Source organism: Artibeus jamaicensis, unplaced genomic scaffold, assembly GCF_021234435.1.
Source record: "Artibeus jamaicensis isolate MK-2021 breed Jamaican fruit bat unplaced genomic scaffold, CSHL_Jam_final contig_484, whole genome shotgun sequence".
NCBI lineage: Eukaryota > Metazoa > Chordata > Mammalia > Chiroptera > Phyllostomidae > Artibeus > Artibeus jamaicensis.
The window spans coordinates 9,426,606-9,451,432 of record NW_026521859.1 but is presented as its reverse complement, the minus strand read 5'-3'; the positions used below and the strand labels follow the sequence as shown (position 1 = coordinate 9,451,432).

The window sequence follows — 24,827 nt, the reverse complement described above, 5'->3', positions numbered from 1 at the left end:
CGTGGGACCTGCCCGCGGGCGTCTCCTGGACCGCGGGGGGCCGGGGCCGGACGAGGTTCCAGGCCTCCGGTCTACCTTGGAGGCTCTGACTCCGGGGACCCCTGGACCGCCCTCTTCCCCCGGATTTCCCAGCGGGCTTGGGAGCAGTGACCCGGCGCAGATCCCTCCTTCTCCCACCTGTGCCCGCAGCCGCCACGCCAGCCCCTGTCCCCTCTGTCCGTTCATCACCCCTCACACCTCCCCGCCGAAGTTCTAACCCACTCCTCGGACCTGTGTCCCGTCTCCCCAGAGCCTCCAGGTGTCCACTCGTTGCATGGCCCCCGCCCCCCACCCCAGGGGTGAGGATCCCCGGCATCCCCCCCCACCCCCCGACTTCTGCGTCCTCCCCCCGGGCATGCCAGCCGGCCCCGCACTGCGGGCTGCCCGCGCGGGCCCTCCCCAGGGTTCCTGGCGCCGCTGCCCGCTCTCCTCCCGGCCGATCGCCCCTCCGCTCGTTTGGTGCCCCCAGTTCTGACCCGCTGGAGCCTCAGCGGCCCCGGCCTGTCCCGGGTTTGGGTACCGGTGTTCTCCAAGTGACCGCGCCAGGAGTTCGCGCCCGGGGCGGGGCGCCGGCTTCGGCGCGTGGGCCGCCACGCCGGTGCCCGAGGGGGTCGCAGGCAAACCTCGGGGCTCGGGGAGCGTGTGAGGGGGACGGGCAGGGCAGGGGTATTTGCTCCGCTCCCGGGCTCGCGGCAGTTCCCGTTACCGGGAGGAAGGCGGGGCCGCCGGGGTCGTCGCGCGCCCGGAGGCGGGGGAGCCGGGGGATCGCGGGCGCGGACCCCCGAGTGCGGGCGGCGCGGGCCAGCCGAGGGGGCGGGGGCGCGGGCCGCTGCTTCCCGCGGGGACGGAGCTCCCCGCCTCTCCCGGCCGGGCGGGCCCGAGGGGAAATCTGCGAAATGCCTTCGGTTCGCCGGCCTTGAAATCTGAGGTGAAAATTTGCGGATTTGTCTTGTTCTTACTTCTAAAGGACTTGGTTCCCAAAGGTCCCTCCCGTCTCTACGAGGTCGCGGGCGGCTGTGGCCCGCGGCCCGGGTGCGGAGGGAGCGACTCCGGGGTTCGGAGCGCCCTCCGCGGCCTCCTCCGCCCGCCGGGCCCGTTAGTTTGAGGGCGGGTGTCCGCAGCCCGCGTCCCCGGTCGCGGCTCCGCAGGTTGAGGGTGCAGGGTCCTCGGCCTCTGGCACAGCCCGGTGGGCGTCCACATTGCGACCCAGATTGCCCCGTAGCCCTCGCCGGGGGGAGACGCGGAGACCCCCAGGGCCGAGCTGGGTGCGAGGGCAGCGGGTCCCCGGGCGGTCCCCTCTCCGGGGACTGGACGCCGGGATGAAGGGGGCGGTGAGCCGAGCGCGGAGAGGAGGCTCGAACGCCGGTTCCGGCCCCGTCTAGCCCGGGACCCCTGGGGTCTGGGGTCTGTGGAGGGCAGGGTAGCAAGGCCGCAGGGCGACGGAGGAAAAGGAGGAATCGTGCCAGGTTCTCCACTGTGGCCCTGGGGCCAGACTCCCACGGGCCACGGGCAGTTCCCAGTAGTTGATCCCTCATCCCTCCGGGCCTCATCCCCCTGCCAGGCTTCAGTTCGGATTCCGTGTGTAGGTGGGGATGGAGAGAAAGAGGAGTCCAGGTCAATTAGAGCTGGTTATCTCACTGGGTTTTTATATCAGAACAGAAATCAGAAGAAGTTGTTATGGGAAGAGGATGATGCAGCCTGGGGCAAGTTTCATTTTGCACTTGGCTTAAGAAATGTATGTCTCCTTTAATAAACTGCCCATCTTGTAGGTTATTTTCTTCTTGAAATATGAAAAGCTCCGAATACTTAGAAATTTAAATTTCTGTACAAGTGGTATATTTTACAGTGTTCATCATCCAAGGGCCCAGCATTTTCTAATTGGCTTTATTGTGAGAGTGGACATTGATTTCCACCCCACCTCCAAATCCCAAACACAAACAAAAAACCTGGATGAAAACAGCACATACAAATAAGTAGCTATTTTGCTTACACAATGCCACAAGTCAGGATATGTGAAAATTAAAGGAAAAGTACCTACATTTTTAAAGATACCATTTAGATGTTTGATGGTCTGGATTCCGTTTGTTCTGCCAAACATATTTAAGGTAGAACTGTTTTGAAGTATTCTTTTACATTTATGGTGCTGAACTGATTTGGAGCATTAGTATTTTAGATAGAAAGGATGTTTTTGGCATACAGATAGAGTGCAATTTAGTCTGACCTGTTATCAGATTTTGGTTGTCTTCAGATTTTTGCACCACCTTTTAAAAATCATTTTGTAGAGAAATGGCTTTCTTTGCTATTAATCATACTTATTGTCAGTTACAGAGTGATTTTACTTGTAACCAGCAAACAAAGCCATAGTTAACACATGGCCATACTAAAGTAAATATTTGATTTCATATTAATTGAAAAAAATTGAATTAATCTAAAATGTGAACTTTCAATGTTTTCCCACCCCCATACATACCTGTGTTTAACAAAATGCAAGTAGCAGGTGATAGCTGAGATCCTCTGAATATAGAAGTTTTGTCTCTGCTGAAAAAGATGTGTAAAATATTCAGAACATCCAGGCATAGACAACAATTTATGTTTTCATCTGAATGTTATTAACAGTAAACTCTATCTTTCTTTTGGGATAAGAGCCTGACAACAGTAAGGCTTTCTACCACTGCAATAAAGTCAAATAAATCTATAAGAAGTAATATGAAGAGGTCTCAGTTTTAAAAGTAGTGAGAACAATTTGGCTATGATAGAGCCATGTAGAAAGCAAATTATAGCGTTATGGGTACATACAGACAGGTAAATATATTTTAAAAACACAAAACTAAATGGTTGAGAAATCTGATATTCAAATCAATACAATATTTATTGAGCCTATATTTTACTTCTGTGACACTGAACTCACCACGTAGGGAATCACATGGATTCAATGGACTGTGTTTTGATGTTTTAAAGTAGTGCTTCAAAATGATATTGGCAATGGTATTAAGTTGTAAGTAATGTGTTCATCTGATCTTTTTTGGGGATTATACAAAAATACTTAATTTGTTTATACTTGGCTCTTAAAAATGCAGAAACAACCCGTATAGTTTAAAATATGTAAAGTTGTTTATTAGCATTGTATTTTTAACAAAGCACTGCAGTTTTGAAATGTACCGTCCTCCCAGGTGTCAAGGAAATGGAAATAAGTATTTTTAACATTTCTTTCAGGTGTATTTCACTGAAAGCTTAAAATAGTGAAGGTATACTATTAGAGGATCCCCAGGCCTTTCTGTCCTTGAAATTCTGGTGACAAAAAAGCAATTTGCAAATCCATCTCATAGTTAATGGTCAAACAGAAATAGTGAGAGAGTATGTCAATGATGCATTCAGGAGCACCCTTGTAATTAGGGGTCTGTCAGCATCGCTGCCATGAAGCCTGCTGTTCAGGGTTCACAGCTCAGTTGCTTTAAATACCTTCAAGCTGAAATACTATGCAGAAATTTTAAGTCCAGATATATGTCCAAAAGTATTGCAAGGCTATGGTGCTGTTTTAAGTTAGAGAACACTGGGCTATATATTTACCAGTATCATATGTTTTTCTGGCAATGTTAAAGAAAACACATTTTTAGATATATGATCTATTACTCACAGTTAATTCTGTGTGTTTAATGATAGCTTTCAGTATTTGTCATAAGTAGGGTTTCAAAATGATGGAGCAATTTTTATCTGAGAATAATTTTTTCAACATCATTGGCCCATTTTCAGAAACAAGTATGCACCTAACAAATACTTGACACTAATGAATTGTATTTTCCTTACATATTTAATGATCAGATTTTCTTTGTGTCTTTTTCAATGTAATTATAGTTAAACAAAGAAAAACAAGTTCTTAAACCTGTTAAATACTTTTAAAGCCTACTATGAATTGTTATGCAAAATTATGTAAATCAATACATTTCAAGTTGTGTTAAGACACATTTTTGTGTTATGCCTTTAAATAAAATAAAGTTAAAAACTTATTGATCAGGTAATTGAAATAAAACTTTTTTAGATGGAAAACAAATCTTTTTTTTTTAAATTTAGAAAACTTACATTTGAAAACAAGCATATTTTTCATTATTTTTGTCCTTTGTCATTGCTGTTTGCATCCTTTCAAAAAATTTCGGAATATCCAAATGAGCTTGAAACATGGCGCATAAACTCCTGGCTTAAACTGAACTACTTTCCATCAGTTTTCTCTTTGACTTATATTTTAGATAGTATGAAATGATACTTTATATTGTTTCTACTTTTTTCCTCTATGATTCAATTGGGTGTTCCTAAATTCTAGGTTACACTTGAAAAAGTAACTCATATTTGTGAAGGTTTTTGATAGCTTATTTAAAGTTATCTTTAAGTAATTACCATAGGATTAACATTTTTCTTATTGCTATAACTTCCTTGAACCTGTCTTTGTATTCCCCAAAAAAGATTTGATTAGATTTTATCTCCGAAAAGAATTATATTTCAATTTTGCTGCAAGTACAATGTGCCAAATGATATTGGTCTCTAAGAGTAATTGATTAGTGAAGACTAGCCTTCTCTTCATGGAAATGTAATGGGCAATTTTTATTTCCATATAATAAGACCACAGAAACAATTTTAAGGGTCTGAATTAATTCTTCATTGCTTCTCTATCTGAGTAACTCACATATTTAATCATAAGGAGTCTCATTCAAAATCTCAATAGTGTTTCTAGAGTTAAATGTTTTTTATTTTGTATAAGCTTCATGTGATTTACATGCTAGTTGTAGAGAGGTGCACTAAATAAAGGAACTTCTTTCTCAATTCTAAAATATAAGGCCATAAAACTACCCTCTTTCCTGTGAAGTTGCTTGAATTTATAGATTTTATGTTTTAAAAACATCTAGAAATGTAGTTGCTAAGGTTTCATCACAAATTATTTGCAGAACAGAACTTTTGTATTGGGTACTATGGAAACAAATTTTAATGTGTCCCCACTCCTAACTAAAGAGTGATTTTTGACTGCTCTCTCTTTCTGCCTCCTAGAATGTTTTCCATTATTTGTGTTTTGTATAGATGAAACGTGTAAAAATTTCTTCATTCTTTTGGTTTTCTTTTACTTTTTTATTGACGTTTTTTAGAGAGAGAGAAACCTCTATTTGTTATTATACTTATTTATGCATTCATTGGTTGATGCTTTAATTTTTAAAAATTTTCATTTATTGATTTGAGTGAGAGACAGACACATCGATCTGTTGCTTCGCCCATCCATGCATTCACTGGTTGCTTCTTGTATGTGCCCTCACCAGGCAGCATCCTGCAACGCTGGTGTTTCTTGCAGACAGCTGTCCAGCCAACTGAGATATGCGGCCAGGGCCATTGGTTGATTCTCGAATTTGCCCTGACCAGGGGTGGAACCTGCAACCTTGGCCTGTACAGATGATGCTCTAACCAACTGAGCTTCCCAACCAGGGCCTCTTTTGGTTTTCTTTTGGATAAACACAGTTAAGAATCTCCAAGGGAAACTTTTTAGCTTTCAGAGATCTACGTTAAAAAAAACAACTCAACCATATAATTATGTTTCTAATTGATATAAAGTTAAAAACAGTATGCTCTCCCCCCAGTTTTCCCTCAGAAAATCATTAGGCAATGGGATTCTGTAGAACACAGAGCAGGGAAAAAATATATTTAGCCATTAAAATAGAGTTCAGCCATAAGAGGGAAAGTTGTCACTATACTGTTTTAGTTAGCTTTTGTTTTTTAAAGGCCAAGTTCTAAGCCTCATAGTAGACTCACTATTTGTGATTGTCTATTTGTTTTGGTATTAAATGTAATACATAAGACATAACCAGTATTTAATGTGGTCATTATTATGCTGCCTAAGCAAAGTAAAATGGATTTATGTATTTCACTCTTAGGGATCTTTTCTTTCATATTTTCCCATATTGAATCAATTTTCTTTCTTCTAACTAAAAAACCCCATTATGTTAAAAATATGCAGTAAAATAATAATGTCCCAGAGCTCTTGAAAATCTTCATATTGGGGCAGATTTCTTTATATTTTTTTCTGAAATTTAGCCAGACCGGAGTAAAAGCCATCAGCAGTCATCCTTTATCTTTCAACAACAAAAAACATCTCAGGACATGGAGTGAAGAATTCCATATTCAGTTGCATCCTTTAAGGATGCTCATAAATAAAAACCTTGGGACGAAAGTTAGCCTCCTCGTCTTTCAAAAAGGACATCATTAAAATTACACTCTATACTTACATAGTATCTTCTACATGTATTTACAGACTTTAAAATAATTATTTCCAATTTATATTGGAAAACTGTAGTTCTGGAGATGAAGTTACTTGTATGAGATCATAGCAGAGGTGGGGAAAAAAGTGAAGCCTCTTGAATTTTGATGCATTTATTCTCTTCTAAACAGTACAATTTTCTGCCTTTGTTCATACACTTTACTAGTTCCATATTTAGAAAACCACACAACAGGTGTTAAAACACAATATGCTGAGTGTAAAAAAAGTCAACCATTGAGATGAATCCTGGCAAATGTAGTCAATTATTTCAATATTTTCAAATGTTCACATTTTTGGCACTGTGAATTTGAAAAATTGTAAAGCACGTTGCCTCCATCGGTAGTACTGCATTACCTGTATAGTCAGCAGCCACTTGAGGTGTGCAGGGAGGAAGTCGTGTTCTCAAGGGATTTACCCTTGACCTGAAAATCTTCTCAGATTGAGTGGAGTAACCAAATACTATGAGTAAATGATAGTTGGCATGATTCCCTCTCTGGGATGGAAGAAGTTGTCGGAAAACTAGTTTGGAGCAAGGGTATATTGCTGCTAGCAAGGGATGCTGACTCAATCTTTAATTGGTTCTCTCTTAAGAGTTTTATCTGGTAGCCTCGCAGCTGTTGGCTATGGGACTTGATGCTCTTCCGGAAGTTCTTTAAGCTATTTATCTCAAAGATATTTATCAAATACTTAGTCTGTACCAGGCACTCTTTGTGGGAGTTTGGTATATAGTGCTGAACCAGATGGATAAAGTCCCTTCCCTCATGTGGTTTCCAGTTTAATATAATCTGTACTCCTAGCAGTGAGTCTCACAGTTTTGGGCAAGTATATCAAAAGGAGTAGATAAATTATTAATATATGCACATTGAAATGAGGATCACCTGAGTACAGTGCAATGGTGTGGAAGTGGGCCCTGTAATTTAAGGAAAGTTTTAGGATTTTAAACTGAATACCAAAGTACTAAAGAAGGAATGGAATTGAGAAGCAGACTACGAGAAAATTAAGGGTGAAAATTATATCGACAAGTTCTTTTTCCTGGCTGGAGCAGAAAATGTGGTAGAGGAGTGCCGGGCTAGGGTTCATGGGTGCAGGAAATTAAGCCCTAAAATACAGGTATAGTGTTCATTTGATCACAGTCTGAGAAGTCTTTGATGAGTCTATGTACAAATTGCATTGGGAGCATGGAATGAAATGCTTAGGTTTGCCTCATGGGAATCTTGACATAGTAGGGAGTAGCAGCACAAGTAGGAGAAAGAGGAGTGGGATATTTGCCAGACAGGCAAGCATGTGTGGGCATCAATGTCAGAGAGTGGTGGGGTGCTCGAGCTGGAGTCATTGCTTAGTCATCACCAGGGCATCTGGAAGCTGAACAGGGAAGAGATGGAAATAATCTTGAGTATATGATCCTGGAAGTTAGTTGAGAGAAAAGGCATTATCAAGGGGCAGGGTCTTGGGAATGGGTTAAGAGTATTGTGTTTTACATGTGACCCCCCAAATGCTCTGCACCAGCATTTTCTTACTAGGCTCCATGCTAATAAGAGCCACCCATTTGCAAATTAGCTGACCCTGCTAAAAAAAAAAAGTGTGATCCTTCTTAGGCTTGGAGTAGTGAAAAGGTTTATTAGCCTCAAAGACTGATTATTCTGGTCTTTACTCGACCGAGTTAATTTGTCCAAGGTGGAGGTTAAGGAGGCAAATGTGTCATTCTAAGATGGCAGATGGGACAAAGACAGAGTAGAAGTCTAGCCTAGGGTGTGTTTTCTGTGTATACCATTCATTTGTCAGGGATTATCATCAGCCTGTTATTTGTCTTTATTATACACCTAGACTTTAAGCTTCTTGATGGTTTTGTATATTTCACTGGGTCCTACTGCAGAATGGACATTTAGTAATGGACATTTAGCAATGTCCTACTGCAGAATGGACATTTACTAATTATTTGAAGTATAATTAAGAGCTGAATATCTAGCCCAAAGTAAGGATATGAAATGTACTCCTAGATACCACACCATGCTTAGGCTTCCATATAGTTAGGAATTCCAAGGTTTCACCTAAATGTCTTCTCCCATAGAGCTGACTGGACTTTCTTTACCAGCCTGTGATTGGGAAGAGACCACACTTCAGGGTGCTCCAGGCTGCAGACAGGCATTGCCTTAATATGTACAATGCAATCTGCAGATGAAGCATCAGCCTTCCTCCTGGGGCATAATTCCTATGGACAACCTAACATGGGGATTTAATAAAAAATGTGCATGTATCGGTAAAGAATGCAACAACAAATGAAGGAAACCTTTGCCTGCCTTTGAAATGGGTGGGCCCTGAAACACTGGTCTGTTGAAGTGGCGTCCTAACCCACAAGCAGATGCTTCATTCCTGTCTGCTGTTACTGGGCCAGAGCACTAAGTCCTGATAGGGAATGATGCTTACAGTGAGAATATATTTGTAGTTTTTAAGCTTTTCTGATGAGCCATTATTGCTGCTGTGTTTCCTGTTTTATGTAGGTGGTAGCCCTCGGAGAGGTACCAGATGGGACTGTGGTTACTGTCATGGCGGGTAATGATGAAAATTATTCTGCTGAGCTCCGAAATGCCTCTGCTGTTATGAAAAACCAAGTAGCCAGGTTCAACGACCTGAGATTTGTGGGCCGGAGTGGACGAGGTAGGTCTCCAATTTTTAATATTGGTAATGGAGTAAACACATCAGGGTCCTCTGATGATGTGTAGGCTAGTCTGTATACAAGTCAGCACCTTCTTCTACTAAAAAGAATTACTGAAGGTCTTATTTAAATATGTCCAGATGAAGCTGAGTGTTTTTCTGAATATTCAGGCCTTTTTCATTTGTTTTATGATATTGAATATTCAAACGGTGTTTTCAGAACTCACTCCTACTTTCATTGGGTGTGAACGTATAAGGTGGAGAAAAGAACAGTTGGAGGCTCAAGTTATGAATTATGAGGAACCAAATAGCTGAGTAAATTGAGGGGCAAAGGAAAAAAAAAGAATGCATTGGATCAATTTCCTGATAATATCAGTTTTGCTCCAAGTGGCAGCACATTGGACCAGCCTAATGCAGTTCACTTATCACATATATTACCTCTGTATGAGTTAACTTATTCTTGTAACAAAAAATTTGTTTAAAAATCAATTAGCTTTTTTTATGATGGTTTTTCATTTGAATGGGTGAATAATGTGTTAGTTATGTTAGAATGACTGTATAGAGTTGCCTAGACAGATGAAGGATCAGAACTTGAAATATTTCCATATTATTTAAGGGTTTTCACCATTTGAATTCATAGTCAAATGTTAGGAATCTTTAAAAAAGGTTATAAAATAGAAAATAATCCCATTTAGGGTTTTCATAACTATTTTATAAATGGGCTTAATGTTTTAAAAAACGTCTTTAAGGAAACCAATTTTGGGGTTTATTTACTTATCCTATAGAGAGACTTTTAGTAGTCATTCATTAGAAGTATTATGTTCATTTATTTATTTATTGAATCTAATATTTCTATTTTAAGTATTTCAATCATAAGAGAGAAAGTAGACCACTTTAGCACTGAGGTGAAATAAAGACCTATGGAATTACTCCAACCCAGGTTTGAATTAGGAAATGAGAAGCATCAATTTTTAAACCATGTTCAGTAATTGCTCTTTAGTTTGGATCAGATGTCAAATTATTACCATTGTAAAAACTTGATAAGGGAAATTCAAGCAAGGCTGTTTCCGATGAGTAGTTTTAGTTTACTTTCTAGGAACGGGGCCAAGAAGTTGTACTTTTTAACTAAAAAAAAATGATGCACGCTAATGAGATACTGTCACTGAAAGGTTGTTTGAAATAAAATGAGGCTCAGGCCTCTGGAAGAATCAAAACTGAAGGGGTTATCTCTGCATCAGGTTTGGTTTGCTTTCATTAAAAAAAAAAAGACACATCCTCTCTCACTGTTGACTGATTAGGTGTGAAGTGTGTATGAGTGTGTATTCATTTTTTTCAGTTATTGGTGCAAATTCATAGCACAATTAAAATTTCTCTTTCTAGGAAGAATCAAGAACAATTTGAACATGTTGATTTACCTGTGTGCCCTGAATTACATCATTCTTGCTATGTAATATTACTTTGTGTTAAATTAGAGTAATGAATATTAGTATTTAAAAGATTGGGTGCTATATTTTACTTTACAGATTCAAGCTAGTGTTTTCATTTATCTTGCTTTTTGTATTATATAGATGCTGCATAACTTTTCTCTGATGAATTTGAGTAGAAACTATGGCAAAGTGATAGTGTACTTTGTAAACCCTCAACATATTTATTTAAGAAACTTCAAAGAGAAACAAAGGGTGTGCACTGTTTTACTATATTGGCTTTCTGAGTTTTGGCTGGTTTCCCAAATAGCAATTTTTATATTTAAAAAAAAAAAGACAGACTTAACTGCTTGCAGACTTTTCACGCATGGAAGATGAAGAAAGCTTCTTTTGATGAAGTGTAATTATGTCCAAACAGAGCTGACCCCCTCCCCCTATATTTCTTATGATCTTAACTGAAGAAAGTAGGATTTTTCCTTTGAAGCAGCCGGGACTTGGTGGAGGATCTGAAATGCTACAGTCTGCTGCCAGAGGCGGGATGGAGAAATTGGTCCAGACTTGTCTTCGAGACTTAGATTGGGGGTGGGGGTAGCGGGTAGAGAGAGAAGGAAAAATTGATTTATCACTAATAATAGATCTTTATATCACTACATTAACATTATTTGAAAGGCAAGAGTAATATCAAGTTGAAATGAGTAAAAAAGGACAGAACACCGGTAAGAAATATCACTCTTTGGAAAAAAAAATAGGTCAGTTTTTCAGTGGCAGGAAACTCTTTAACCTGCTTGTGTACCTGACCTGCTTTCAGACAGACTCTTTCTAGCTTCCTCGTTGATTTTCACACTTTTACATTTCTCTTAAGTAATTAAGTCTGGATCAACATGCTGCCACCACTGTATTTTTTTCCGATCTTTAAATTTTCTATTTTCAGTAGCATTTAAAAAACAACACCAAGTTCCTCTAATTGTTACAGTTCTTCTTTTCACTGGTAGAAAGTAAATTCTCAGAAATTGAAAACCAGTATTGGATTTATCAAGAGTCACATCACTACGCACTTGGGCTTCATCGGCTATCTGACCACCACGGCCTTGGGAAGTGCTTTGGAGTACAAGTAGAGCGGCAGTGGAACTTGCCTGAAGTTAGGAGTGGCTTCTGCATTGTAATTTGTTTCCTTTTCCAGCCTTTATATTTTAAACAGAAGAATTTACAATGACTTTGGTCCATAAGTTTCCTTGGTATATTTTCTTACTTTTGACCTCAAGCATGCTGCTTTTAATTTACAAGCATTTTTAAGCACCTATGATATGGAGAGCATGGGACTTTGTCATTTAGGATACAGTCTCTGCTTATAGTCTTAGCCCTCCTGACTGTCCGGACAGCCCCCCAGGTTAAGTTGGAATTGTCTTTTAATGGCAGTTCCTGTATTTATCTTAGAAAATACGTATCTTGAGGACATATGCACTACTAGTTCCTAGCTGAAACTATGGATGAGTGCTAGCTTCCTCTCTAAGAGCCTGCATGTTTAAGTAGGAGTCTGAATTTTTATCATTTATGAAGAGTGATAAAAATGGGATTTGGAAAAAGGTGGGGTTTTTTTGTTTAAGGAGATCATAAATAATCACATAAACATTTGACATAGGAAATGTGTTATTATTTATAAGGTGAAGAACCAGTTACCTTGTTGGGTGGTAGTTTCTGGAACATTACACCCATGTTCCTTCTGGAGGGCCAGTAACAAGTGGAAAGAACCTCCTTCTTGAGTTTTGTTTTAGTCGTTATAGTACATTTGATCCTTAAGATTTGATTTTAGAAGACTGTACTTATAATTAAATATTTATTTCCCCCCACCCTAACACTTATTTCTTTTTAAAAGAAGTCTTTCTTTATAGAAAACTGGTTCCACTTTGAACATTTAGATGCTTTACACTTTTTTATAGGCTGAATTCTGTACTTGGCTTTTGCACCTACATGAGGTGTTTATCTGAATTTGGGATAAGTAGCAATGACTTTTAATATCTTAAGAAAGTTACAAAAGTCTCAAGTAGAACTAGTCTGAGGACCAGTTTGGACAAATTCATAAACAGTAGCTCTAGCAGGTTATTCACAGATCTTAGAGACAATTGGAATATATACACCCTTGATTTATTAAGATGAGCCGTGGATGACAGCTTCCTCTCAAGCCACTGTTAGAAATGCAGTTCTGGCTCACCACCATGGATCCAACTTAGAATGGCATCCTTTTATGGTTTCGTGTAAATTAACTTTTATCCTAGAGATTCAGCCTGGTGATTCCTCCAGACAGATCTTTCCATTGTTTGGAAGTCCTGACCTGGATCCAGTGGCTTCCTGTTCAATTTTCTAATCTCCATCTCTGTGGACTTTAAGTTTTCTAAAACTAGCTTAGACTCCTGGCTGATTTATTCTTCTAGTTAGTTTTAATGTATATTATAAATCCTGTTCTCTAATGAGATAATTAAACTGCTCACCTCCATGTAACATCCAGTATATAATGATGAACTATGATATATTAATGACACTTGAAGAATAGATGTTCTCATCATCTTGGCTAAGATACTATGTTAGTGGATTCATATTTACCGTTTCTTGGTCTTATTGAGCCTATTGGGACACAGGCAGAAATAAATTGCCTATTAATTTTAAAAAAATGTTCTTTGGAAAAGCATTCATTTGAGGGTGTGGGAGAACTGGGTTTAGATCCTGATTTTTTTTTCCACTTATTAGCTGTGTGGGTAAGTCACCAAGCCTCTCTGGACTTTAGTTTCTTCATATGTGAAGTGGAGGTGACAAACTTAACGGAATTGGATCAAATGAGACAGTGTGTATGAAGAGGCTGGCACTTAATAGGTTTCTATTCAATATCCATCTCCCCCCTCCCTTGCATTCCTGAGTTTTCTTTCCTTCTTTTTTCTCCTCTTGGAGAAAAGTATAGCCAAAGAGACTTAAAACTATATATACTGAGTAACAAATGATGTGTGTCTTAAACATATTTTAGTAACTTACATGGTCTGGGTTGAAAAGAAACCCATTCACTAGACTTGACAGTCAAAGACCTGTTCTACATTAAGCCTTGTATGTAACCTGTTCCATATTAAACTTTGAAAAGATTGCATTAAACTTTGCATTGATACATATTGTTTAAGATTTGTATTTTGATTTAATACCCTCCGCTTTCAGTAAAGGGGAAAAACAGTCTCTGACCAAAAAACAAGGCAAAACAAAATGAGCTTTTTAAAGGCAGGCTAAATGAGTACTCTGGCCTGAGATTGCTGAATGTTTTATTGAGTCACTGTTTCACGCCCACCTTTTCCTGTCTTGTAACAGTTTGCAGTTCTGACTATCTGACACGACTAACCGTTGCAAATCTAACTGATTACAACTGTCAGTGAGTCTGTGTAACAGAGGCTGGTATCTTCTTCTGGAGAAAGAAATCCTAATCTGCTACCAAACTTTTCCCTGCCCTCCCCCCATTCATCACTTTTAGCTCATTAATTAGAAACATCAGATATAGTATTTCCACGAAGCACACTCTCTGCTAAAAGCAAAAATTCACATTTATATTAGGAGATGTCCTGTACGTTTAGCAAAAAAATAAGTCATTGTCAGGGAGTTATTTCAAGATTTAACAGCAAGGAAGTATGTTAGGGAAGGGGTGGGCAGGGAGGAGAAAATCTTTGTTCCAGTAATGATGAAATCATCATACCACAGGCACATGAAGGCCAGGACAGGAGACACTGCTCCTGTTAAAATGATTCCCATAAGAACCTTCCTCTTTCATCTTCTTATTGTAGTGCAGTTGAGCAAATGAAATGCTAAAGCCTTGTGAAGTAAATAACATAATCAACAGTGATTTACTATTGTTCTCTCATGGGGTCATGACCTAATCCTAAATAAAGACTTCTAAAATTGTCTGTGTTTGGATGTGTTCCTGATGTTGGAGAAAACTGAAAGGCAGAGAACCCTCTTCCAGTGGACCCCGGTTTTTGCTTTCATTACAGCTATTGCTACTGAGCAGCTTTTTGGGGCTTTTTTTTTCTTGCTTTTTGTTTTCAAATTGGAGCCACCTTTTACAGCACTGCAAGGAAGAGGACGATTGTAACATTCGGAGAGTTTAGTAACTTCCTAAAGTGGCCTTCAGAGGGATTCGACTCTGGATTTAGGAGCCCTGACTCTTAATCTTGCCTCTGTTTCATTACCTGCTCAGAGCGGCTCATGTGAAGTTTGGACATCTCTGCCGTCATGTTGTCGTCAATACTATGTGTTTATATTTACTATGGGTTTTCCTTTTTTACCTCTTCAGGCAAGAGTTTCACCTTGACCATTACTGTCTTCACAAATCCTCCCCAAGTAGCCACCTATCACAGAGCTATTAAAGTGACAGTGGATGGACCCCGGGAACCCAGAAGTAAGTACTTGCCTTCCTGTTGGAAATGGTCATAGAGTTTACAGAGACGCTAGGAGGAATTTGTCCCAAGTAAGTCAGTGCTATTTCATGGAAATAGTTTCTTTGCAAAGGTTGCTATCTGCATACATTTTATAGTGAGGGACAGTTAATACAACCTCACTGTTAGTAGAAAATAAAATTACACGTTTAACCTTTGCCACAAAATTGGTAAGGCCTATATAACTTTGGGAAATGAGTGAATAATTATTCAGTCACTGTAACTATTTCCTAAGAAATTCTGCTCATCTGCTGTACACAGTAGACAGTGTGGAGTAGACCCACGAGGACTGAGGAAGAAAACAGTAAACTGAAAACTCTAGAGGTTAGTCAAAAAGCATTTGTGTGTTTCCCATGGTCTAAGAATGTGTTTTAACTTTTTACCTCGCCCACTCAATTCCCTTTATAAAGAGCACACTGCTTAATTACAAAGAATTTATTTGCAAATGATAACATGCTTGATTGTTACAACACTGTTGTTTGGTCATGTTCTAGTAATTGTTATAGGTAGTTTCTTTTAACATAGAGAGTCAAACCGGGTTTAAATCCCCCTTGGTTTACTTGTCTGTCTGGACATCCAGAAGGTTTAACCAGCATCAGTTCAAGGAAGCGCATGTAATCCGTTTGGGCTAATACACAGTTTCCTCCTGCATCTAAACTGATGCAGGTTTGGTTCCCTACCCCCCGCCCCCCGAATGCTTTGACAGACTTGTCATAGCAGTATTGAAATGTGTTTAGAGACTAAAGATTATCTGATAGATACAACATTAAAAAATCTGTGCCAATGGAAACAGCAGATAGAAGAACTCTGCCTTTGATGAGCGAATACACCGGAGATGTAGCCATTGTGGTCGGAGCTAAATTCAGTTTGTGGTAGGGGTACGGCTGGCAGAAATGTTTGTTATGTAACGATACACCTGCCTAGACACTGAGAGTGGCATATCTTTTCTTCCCCTAACACCGAGAGACAAGAGCTGGTGGAGTTTCGCCTCTCCCAAGTGGCGTGTCTTTTTGCAGTGGGAACACACAGTGCCCTCCGTTCCTTGCGGCTGTCTCTTCTCACCAAGGCCGACTGCTTGCCTGAACTGGGGAGGTTTCCTGCCTAGAAGCCAGTCTTTGAGGTTTTTCTTCTTCCCTTTCATGTGTATGGCGTTCTTCCAGGCTCACAGTGTTGGGTCAGTGCTGGTCCTGTCTGTTCAGTTTGGGAATGTCCTCTTAGGCGGTAGCCATACACATGTCTCCGGTTGTACCAGTCCTCCATTCCTAGGGGCCAGCGGTGACACAGTGCAGGCGGACAGAATAGAGCAGGGCTGTCTTGCCTGGTTTGGGGCTTTTCCTGACTTTTCTGGATTGCCATAAGTCAGGAATGATGCCTTATGACGGAAAACATCTTCTAACATTTTATCTAATTAATCCTTGAGTTCCTGAAAAGGCAGGGGCGTTCATTTTAGTAATGCGTACGTAGAGCAGGACAGTAGTCTTTGAACATTTAGCCCTACTAATACTTATCTTTTAAAGATGTTTCCTGCTGATCTCAGCTGCTTTCCTCGGTTCTTGGAAAAACCATTATTGTATGTGTGTATATCTGTGTGTGTGTGTGTTCCGCACTCAAGAGTTGATGCTTCAAAGCTGATGATTGGGAGAGGAGGCGGGGAAGGGTAGGTGTTCTGAAAGATGAGACAAAAGGTAGAGAGGCACTTCTCTTTTAAGCGAGGATAATATTACTTTGTTCTAAAGAGGGTGTTGGCAGAGTTAATTAGTTGATAGGCTCAGTGCCTTGTGAAGGCACAGAAGTGCTCTGAGAGGCATGAGAGTTGGGGGCAGCGCGGGCAGATGGGACACGTGTGACCTGAGTTCAAGTTGTGGGTGCTGCTGAGGGTGCTGAGGGTGTTAGGGGGAAGCAGATACAGATCTCGCGTGGCAGACCACTGCCCTAGATCAGCCCGAGGAACATTTCTCGAGAACCAAAAATGTCTGTGAACCTGTAATGTCATTTCCCTGACATCATGAGGTGACTAAGTGTCTGGATATCAGGATGGGTCTGGTATCAGTAACATCTTAGTCTTACCAGCTGCACTCTGTGTGTCGGATTGTTTCCTTCTGCCCTGCTCTTGGCCACCCTGGGCACTCAGTGTTTGCAGTGTTGTGTCCTTCTTAATATTGTTCTTTAATCGGGAGCCTCCTTGGTGCGGAAAATGCCCAGGATTTTCTTTCTTTTTTTTTTTTTCAAGGGGGGGGTATAGTAGGATTTTGATTGATTGGTGTGTGTACATAATGTCCTCTAATATGTGTGATAAATCCTCTAGAAAGTGGTTTGGCAAACTTTTTCTATGAAGTTCCAGATAGCAAATAATTTCAGCTCTGTGGCCCATGTGATCTCTGACATAAGGACTCACCTCTGCCATGGCAGTGCACAAGCAGCTTTAGCTACTACATAAACGAATGGTTGTGGCTGTGTTTCGATTAAACTTTACTTACCAAAGCAGGTGGTGGGTCAGACTGGGCACACAGGTGGTTGTCCGCCAACTCTTGCTCTGTCTCGGTGGTTTTTGACTGGCGTGTTGCAAGAATTGTTAAAACGTGCAATACCTGTCTAATTAATCAGGGCACGGGCCTCTTTCCCCTCGGACTGTCAAATAAAAAGAAAAGGACAACAGCCAACACAACAACAGTCGTCCAGTGTGAACGAATCAAAATTATACCTAGTTTTTGTCAGACCGGCAAAAATATGTATTTTTAGCATGCTATAGAATTTTAGTAATTAGTGTATGTGTGCCATGAGATGAAAAAGGTTGAAAATCACTGCTCTAGATTTCAAAAAGGCTTATTTTGTCAACTGTTAACAGAGAAGGGCTTTTAGAAAGCTTTCCTGAGTGGAAGGGGAAAAAAAAGACAGTTAATGCAATTATTTTTAGCCTCCTCTCCCAGAAAAGTAGATAATTCTCTAAGTAGTGGTCATCATAGAAATAGCGTACATCTGTTTATTACTATAATAGTTGGAAGTTGAAGATTTTGTACTATCGATTCCTATAAAGGAATGTCACTCCTTTCTCTGAAGGCCATTCTGGTGGACCAGCCATTCTAAACAAGGACAAGCGATGGAGTAACTGGCTGGGTCTTTATTCCACATAGCATGGTGATTAAGGTTGTGGGCTTTGGTGTCAGTCTGTCTGCGTTGAAATCCCTACTCCACCTACTAGCTGGTAGGCAAGTTACCTAACTTCTCTTTGCCTCAGTTTGCTCATCTGTTAAAAGGAGGATAATAGCATCTTCTTTACCAGTTGCTGCAAAGATGTCAAATGATGTAATGCATGTAGAATGCATAGCTCAGTGAGTGTCATGTAGTAGGTGCTCATTAAGTGTTTGCTTTTATTACAGCAATTTCCTTCAGTGTCAGAAGTTTGTTGTAAGTTTTGCTTATAGTATGCTTCCAGGAAATAGATACCATCTAGATTCTCTTCTCTAGTGGATTATATTTTTCCTTGCAGATGGCTTTACTAATTTCTCCTCATTAGTAAATGACACTAATAAGTGTTATAACCTGTGTCTTGAGCAGGTATTTGTGCTGCTTGGAGACAGCTGTGCAGAACTGGTGATAAACAGGCTTTGTTTGCAGCAAAGTCCAAGAGAGGATGCTGTGGCCCCAGTGCCCCCTCTGAGGCCCTGCTTATCGACGCATCTGCCAAAGCTGGCTTTTCACTCAAAAATCAGAAAGGTTTTATCCTTCTGTGTTTTCTGTCTCTGGCAGCTGAACCGGTGCTGTCACATCACAAACAACTCCTCTACTTAATATACACATCTGGCGTTGGCAGTTGGACTAACTTCATAAGAACACATGATCATCACTCATTACAAGATTAAAAAGTACCCCATGGCATCATTGATGTTTTTTAACTTTGATCTTTTTCAGTTGTGATTCATCTCAGTTATAAAACTTCCCTTTAAAGGAACATAGCCGATGACTTATTAGAACCTTCATCTTAAGTAGCGTAAACACGAGAACGGTGCACATCTTTACAAAATGCCATTTATTTTATTTGCCAGCTTATCATTTTAAGACATGACATCATACTTAAGATCCCAAATTTGTAAGTCTTGTGTTTAGGCAGGGTGTTTTGACCTTGTGTTGGCAAGTGAGGAGCCACTGCCTGTGTTCGCCAGCCGAAGCAGCAGCAGCAGCAGCAGCAACAGTAATGTATTTGGATATCTCACTCTTTTAAACATCAGTTTCTGTTGGGTTTTGTCCCACGAATACGCTTGGTTCCAACTGCAGTCTGATGTAAAGGATTTTTACAAGAAGGTGAGGGCTTGGTTAGCAATGTCACATTCTGCGGTAGTGGTCCTGGCTTAGGGAAGGACGGATGGTCAAGGGTTTGTTGAATGTGCAGAGGATGGAAGAAGGAAGCCACCTTACGTAGTCAGAACCCTTTTTTGTCTTGCCATTTTTTCAGTCGTCTGTTGCAACGTCACAAACCATCCCGAGACATAATGGCCTAAAACCACAACCGGTTTAATATTTCTCTCGATCCTGTGGGTTGACTGGAGTTCATCCGATGGGTGTCCTGCGATCTTGCCTGGGTCTTTCATGGGGCTGCAGTGAGTTGGTGGCTGATGCTGGAACATTCGCGATGGCTCCATTCGTGTGCCCGGTGTCTCGGTGGGGTGGCTGCAAGGCTTAGGCTGGAATGGCGGCACAGTGCGGCCCTTCTCTTTTTCCATGTAGTCCTAGAGCCTTTCCCTCTCCTCATGGCCTCTTCTTGGGGTCTCTCCATGAGGTCTCTACAGGAGCATCTGCCTTCCTACACGGCAGCTCTGGGCTCCATGAAGTGCAAACGTGGGAGCTCTCGGGCCTTCCTAAGCCTTCTTACGGCTCAGAACTGTGATGGAGTTACTTCCTTCGTGTGGTGGTCAAAGCAAGATACAGGTGCAGCCTAGATTCCAGCGGAGGAAACCTGACAGAGATAGGAATGATGGGGGCAGTGGTTCATTGGCTGCCACCATCATCAATTTCTGGGAGTGCTTACAGGGCACATGTTATTGTTGAAACAGGTGAAATGATTATTTTTTGAGGTGCCATTCTCTAAAAGGCCTCTTGACTTTTTAATCTGGGGGACATTTCTTGAACCAGTTTGGTAATTGTCAGATGAGTTAGGCTGGCTGTTACATTGTGGTGCTTGGTATTAGCAGGTCCATATGAAGCTGAACCAGATCCATACTCATAGGAGAGAAGAATATTAGACGTTTGAACATAGAGAGGTTATTGACCTTGTCTGGCAATGTGGAAAGCCTGTAGTAGAAGTATCTTAAGAATCCTTGAATGGACAAGCCTGGGGTTTTATGCCTTATATCACTCAGCTTTGAAAATTCTCACTTGCCACCACACCTGGAAACTGGGTACCTAACACATGCTAGTGGGTTTCTAAGAGTTCTTGTGTGTAAGGCCCGAGGGAAGTAAATCACAGTGACTTAGAAAGGGAGACCAGAGCCAGCATCTCTATACTTACTGCTGGGTCACTACCGTTCATCACTGACCAGCTATCCATTCTGACCTGTTGGGAGAAAGGAGAAGCTCCACCTTTCTTTCCCAGTGACCTGGCTTCTTTGCTGCAAGCTTAGAGTGCGTGGCTGCAGTGCTGCTCTGCTTGGCTCCGTGTGTGACTTCAGTAGGGGCTGGCACTTAGGTGAGTGAGAGGTTATCGGGAAGTTCATGGTCATGTTTGTGTATCTAGGACGGCCTCAGCACCCTGGTTTACTCAGCTTGCTAGGCTTAAGGTCCTGCAGCCACACTGTTCTCCTGTTTGCTTCTCCCCAATTTATCAACAGATTTAAAAAAATTCTTTATAGAACATTTTATTCTTCCATATCCTTGTGGCTTTTCCAATTGCAGAAATTTTACCTTACAAACTTAAGGTAGCAGACATGAGCCAAACAGGGTGGTCCGGACACAGCACCACCTCAGTTTTCTCTCGTGCTCTTCCACCCAGTTCTGAGACTGTCTTCCTCGCAGTGAAGGGCGGGGAGAATGGAGGGCTAGGCATTTGCTGTTCCTCATTCCAGATGATGTCAGTGACAGTCACTTTCATCCTCCACTACCTCTCATCCCAGCTGAGTGAAGGGTAGGCTTTTTAGGGTGGCTGGCCCCATGTCCCCTGTTCATTTATCCATGGTGGATGCTTATTTAGAGGTTGGTCACATGTAGAAGGAGGGGAGGAACATCTAAAACGTGTTGGAGGGGGGATAGCACGAGAATATTTTCAAGGTTATTTGATACCTCCGGACACAGTTCTTGTCCTCGCATTCTTGCTGCCTGTGAAGACAGTTTGAGGAAACCTTGATGGGCCTCGCGTATCATACTCCTGACGCCACAGGCCTGAATTTTAGTTCTTAGAGCAAAGCACTGGGAAAGCCTTGACTCCTTGACTTGCAGACCTTACCCCGTCCTTTACTGTCTCTGTGCCCAAGGGGTAGGCGCTGTGTTGATATCGGTATAAATGCTGTGTTTTGATGTTTATAAGCCAGCAAATGTAAGCAGCAGTGTGATTGTTTTAAATATCAATCATTTGGTCACTAGTATATAAAACATGGTTGAAAATCTTTGACTAAAAAGGATAACAACAGTTAAAAAAACTGTTCCCCTTTTCCTTTCTTTAAGGAGAGTGGAGAAGGGGGGTCAGAAGCTCCGGTGGAGGTTGTGTCTGGTGGTTGGTGGAATGTGCTCTTGAGAAGAGCAGTTTTAAATCTCAGTACTTTTTTTTTATTGACTGACTGTCAGGAGCTGGGAAGATGGCCAAGAAGGAAATGACACATCGAGAGGCATTTGTGTTGTGCAACAGTCTGTGGATCTGATGCAAGGATATATGGCCTGTTTACACATTCCTGCTCGAGCAGACTGCATGGCAGTAATTTAATTCAGCAGCACATGGCATGCTGCAGCAAGGAGCTGTGGCCTTAACATCCTTTCATGGCAAATTATCACAGCCGTTAAAACATGCTCGTGTCCCTCCTTTGCACTCTTCCCCGGCTTCCCAGCTCCGAACGTGCCTACTCATTGTACTGGACTCGTGTGAAGGAGCGGTGGCCTTTCCAATAGGAGCACGCTTTCCACACGCACGTGTTCCGGCCGACATATTTACTTCTAACTAAATATAGCACCGAAGGTTTTCGGGCGCTGCGTGTTCTCTGAAAACACGCGTGTCGTTGATCCATACGTGTCGTTAGTTTGTATCTTTGTGTGGTCAGATATCATTCATTCTTAAGACAGTGTTAGGGGCTTGAGAGATTTCTTTACTTATTTACTTGTTTATTGAGACATTTTCCTTCCCAAAAGAGATAATTCTGGTAGACCGCTGAACTACTTTTCTTCTATTTTGTTTGTACCATAGCAATTTCTCCGAGGAGGGCTGGACCAGAGGAGAGTAGGATGTACTTAAAAACAACAGAGGACAAGGACTCATTGTGTTGTTCTTCATATTTGTACTTGTTCCTACTGAGCATGATTTTAGGATCCATTATGAAGTCAACTAAAGCACATCTGTGGTCTTCACATAAAATCTCAAAAATTTTTATTTAGGCAAGTATAGGAAATGATTGCTCATATTTTTCAAGTAACCTTTGGAAATTAAGAGAGTGCATAAAGGCCATTGAGATAAAAAATATTAATTTAAGATCACATGCAGCAGTTCGAATAGGAGACTGTAGTCTGTGAGTTGTGGTGCTAACATCGCAAAGGAAGTACCTGCCCCACTTTCTCTGCTCCTGTGCAGGGGTGGCTGGGATCTCTTTGCTAGTGCACAGAAGCACTTCATTCAGATTTAGGGCTAAGGCTTAAATCCAAATACCTCTGAAAAAGCTAACTCAGAGCATCAGAGCAAAGCTAACATTCAGAGACTGAATGTAAGTCTGAGTCTTATATGAATGTATATAAAGGCAAAAATAAGTGACCTAGAATCCTTAATTGGGGGCAGGTTTGGGGAGATAAAAGGAGAGTGACAGTGAGGTCCTGGGCGCCAGAAAGTGAACGGCAGCCAGGTGTGTGGGCGGGCCTTTCGCTGGCCCTGAAGGCGGCCATTGCGGCTCCGGCTCTGGCGTCACAACGGCGCTGCAGGCCGGCCATAGCCGTGTGCTTCTCAGGTGTGGTGTACTGTTGAGCGCCCAGGAGTTTATGATTTTAAAGCATAAGCTTCTGGTTTTTATACTTCTGTACTTCCCTCTCTTTGCAAGCACTTCCTTTTTACAGAGTATTCCTTATCCAGCTTTGCTCTAGGTACATGGCAGCTTCCCTCCTCTACTGGTTTGAAAATTGTTTGTCTTGAAAAATTAATCATGATCTCTGTCCACCTCTTGAATAATATAAGAACGTTAATGTTCTTTAAACCACAGTCAACCCCTGTCTTCTAATGTTCTTACTTGATATTTTTACCCTTGTTTCACAGTGTCTGGGTTAGGCACTATCACTGTTTAAACAGTTTATTTGATATTCATCTATATGGTTATTGATTTCTTTGCTCCTTGTTCCTTCTGCTCTTTAGTCCTTCATATTCATTTTCCTTTTTTTTTTTTTAATTCTCACCTGAGGATGTGAGAGAGGAGGGAGGGATGGCGAGACATGGATGTGAGAGAGAAACATCCATTGGTTGGTTGCCCCTTGTATGCGCCCTGACCAGGGACCGAACCCGCCTGCTTTTGAGGTACAGGGTGATGCTCTAACCAACCGAGCCACACCGGCCAGGGCAGTTTCCTTTTTTCTGATGTAGTTACTTCAGTAGTTCTTCAGGGAGAGCCTGTTAGTGGTAAGTGCAGTTTTGGTCCTGGAAGTGTCAGCTTTGTGCAGACCGGCTGCCAACATAACGTGAGTTGAGAGTCTCTCTGCTCCGAGTGCCAGGGAAGCACTGCACTGGTCATTCACTTGTGCTGAGATTTTTCAGGCCATTTTTATCTGATTATCTGGAATATTTAAGGGAATGGAACTCAGGACGGATACGTTTTCAGGGAAAATAGATGAAGAGAAATGTATACCTTTCACCATGGGGAGCTCTGAAGAGTCCAGGGCCAGCTGGTATGGAGGTGGGAGAGAACGTTCCTGCAGAGGGGAAGGGGGCCAGGAGAGGAGCTATAGCGAGGACGTTCGATCCTCCACGGCTCCATTTTGCCTTCAGCAAGCCCGAAGGTGCTTTGGGAGTTTCTATCCAAATTTACGCTCCAGAACTCCATCATTGTATTTGATCCTCAGATGTCTTCTGGTTGTCACTCACTGAACAACCAGAGCAGCGTTTCTTAGATATTGGTATCGGCACATCTTCTGTCATTTTAGTGAAAATACAGGACTCACAAACAAAAGGCACTTCTTTCATATGGTAAGCGAACCACTGAATGAAGAAAATAGATGTGTGGACTAGAGGAGTGTGGTTCAGAGAGGTGGGAGGTCGTGACGTGGCGTCGTGGACGCCTCTGGTGCTGCCTCTGTCACGGGGGCTGTGCAGGCTGGGCTGGTGGCGAAGAGGTGAGCACACACTAGAGCAAGCTGGTCCTTCTGTCTTTCCTTTCACCCTCAGAGCGCATACGCACCCTCTGCCACGTGCATCTTCTTCTCTACCTTCTTGGCATTAATTTTCATAAGCTGCAACTTGGATAAAAATGCAAGCATGTACTTGGGTGCTTTAACCTGGACTCTATGCCTCCTTAGGGTTGGCTCTGGAAATCAGTAGAAAAACATGGGCCCTTCAAGGAGATGATGAAGATACCAAAACACAGGCTGTTACAGCAGAAGTGAGAAAGAACAATGGATGTGTAAAAAAGCAGGTTGTGAAGACCGGGTTACAAATTCGAGAGCTGTGGTTTCTGTTTCACCTCTTCTTTCATTCTATCTTATAAGAACAGGTTACAATGTGTCTCGTGCCATGAAATATCACGGTAGTTTAACAGGAAATCTATCTATATGAGTAGTTTATATTTAAGATGTGGGTTC

At 41.7% G+C, this 24,827-nt stretch overlaps 1 protein-coding gene across 6 annotated transcripts in view; it reads left to right on the top strand.

The window, feature by feature from the left end:
* Nucleotides 1–24,827, top strand: part of RUNX2 (RUNX family transcription factor 2) — a 315,866-nt gene that overhangs the window by 89,408 nt on the left and 201,631 nt on the right. For all 6 annotated transcript variants that reach the window (XM_053668297.1, XM_037142580.2, XM_037142581.2 and 3 more), the window contains 2 exons: nucleotides 8,827–8,983; nucleotides 14,723–14,827. In XM_053668297.1, coding sequence (XP_053524272.1) covers nucleotides 8,827–8,983; nucleotides 14,723–14,827 — 262 coding nt within the window. The remainder of the gene's footprint in view (nucleotides 1–8,826; nucleotides 8,984–14,722; nucleotides 14,828–24,827) is intronic.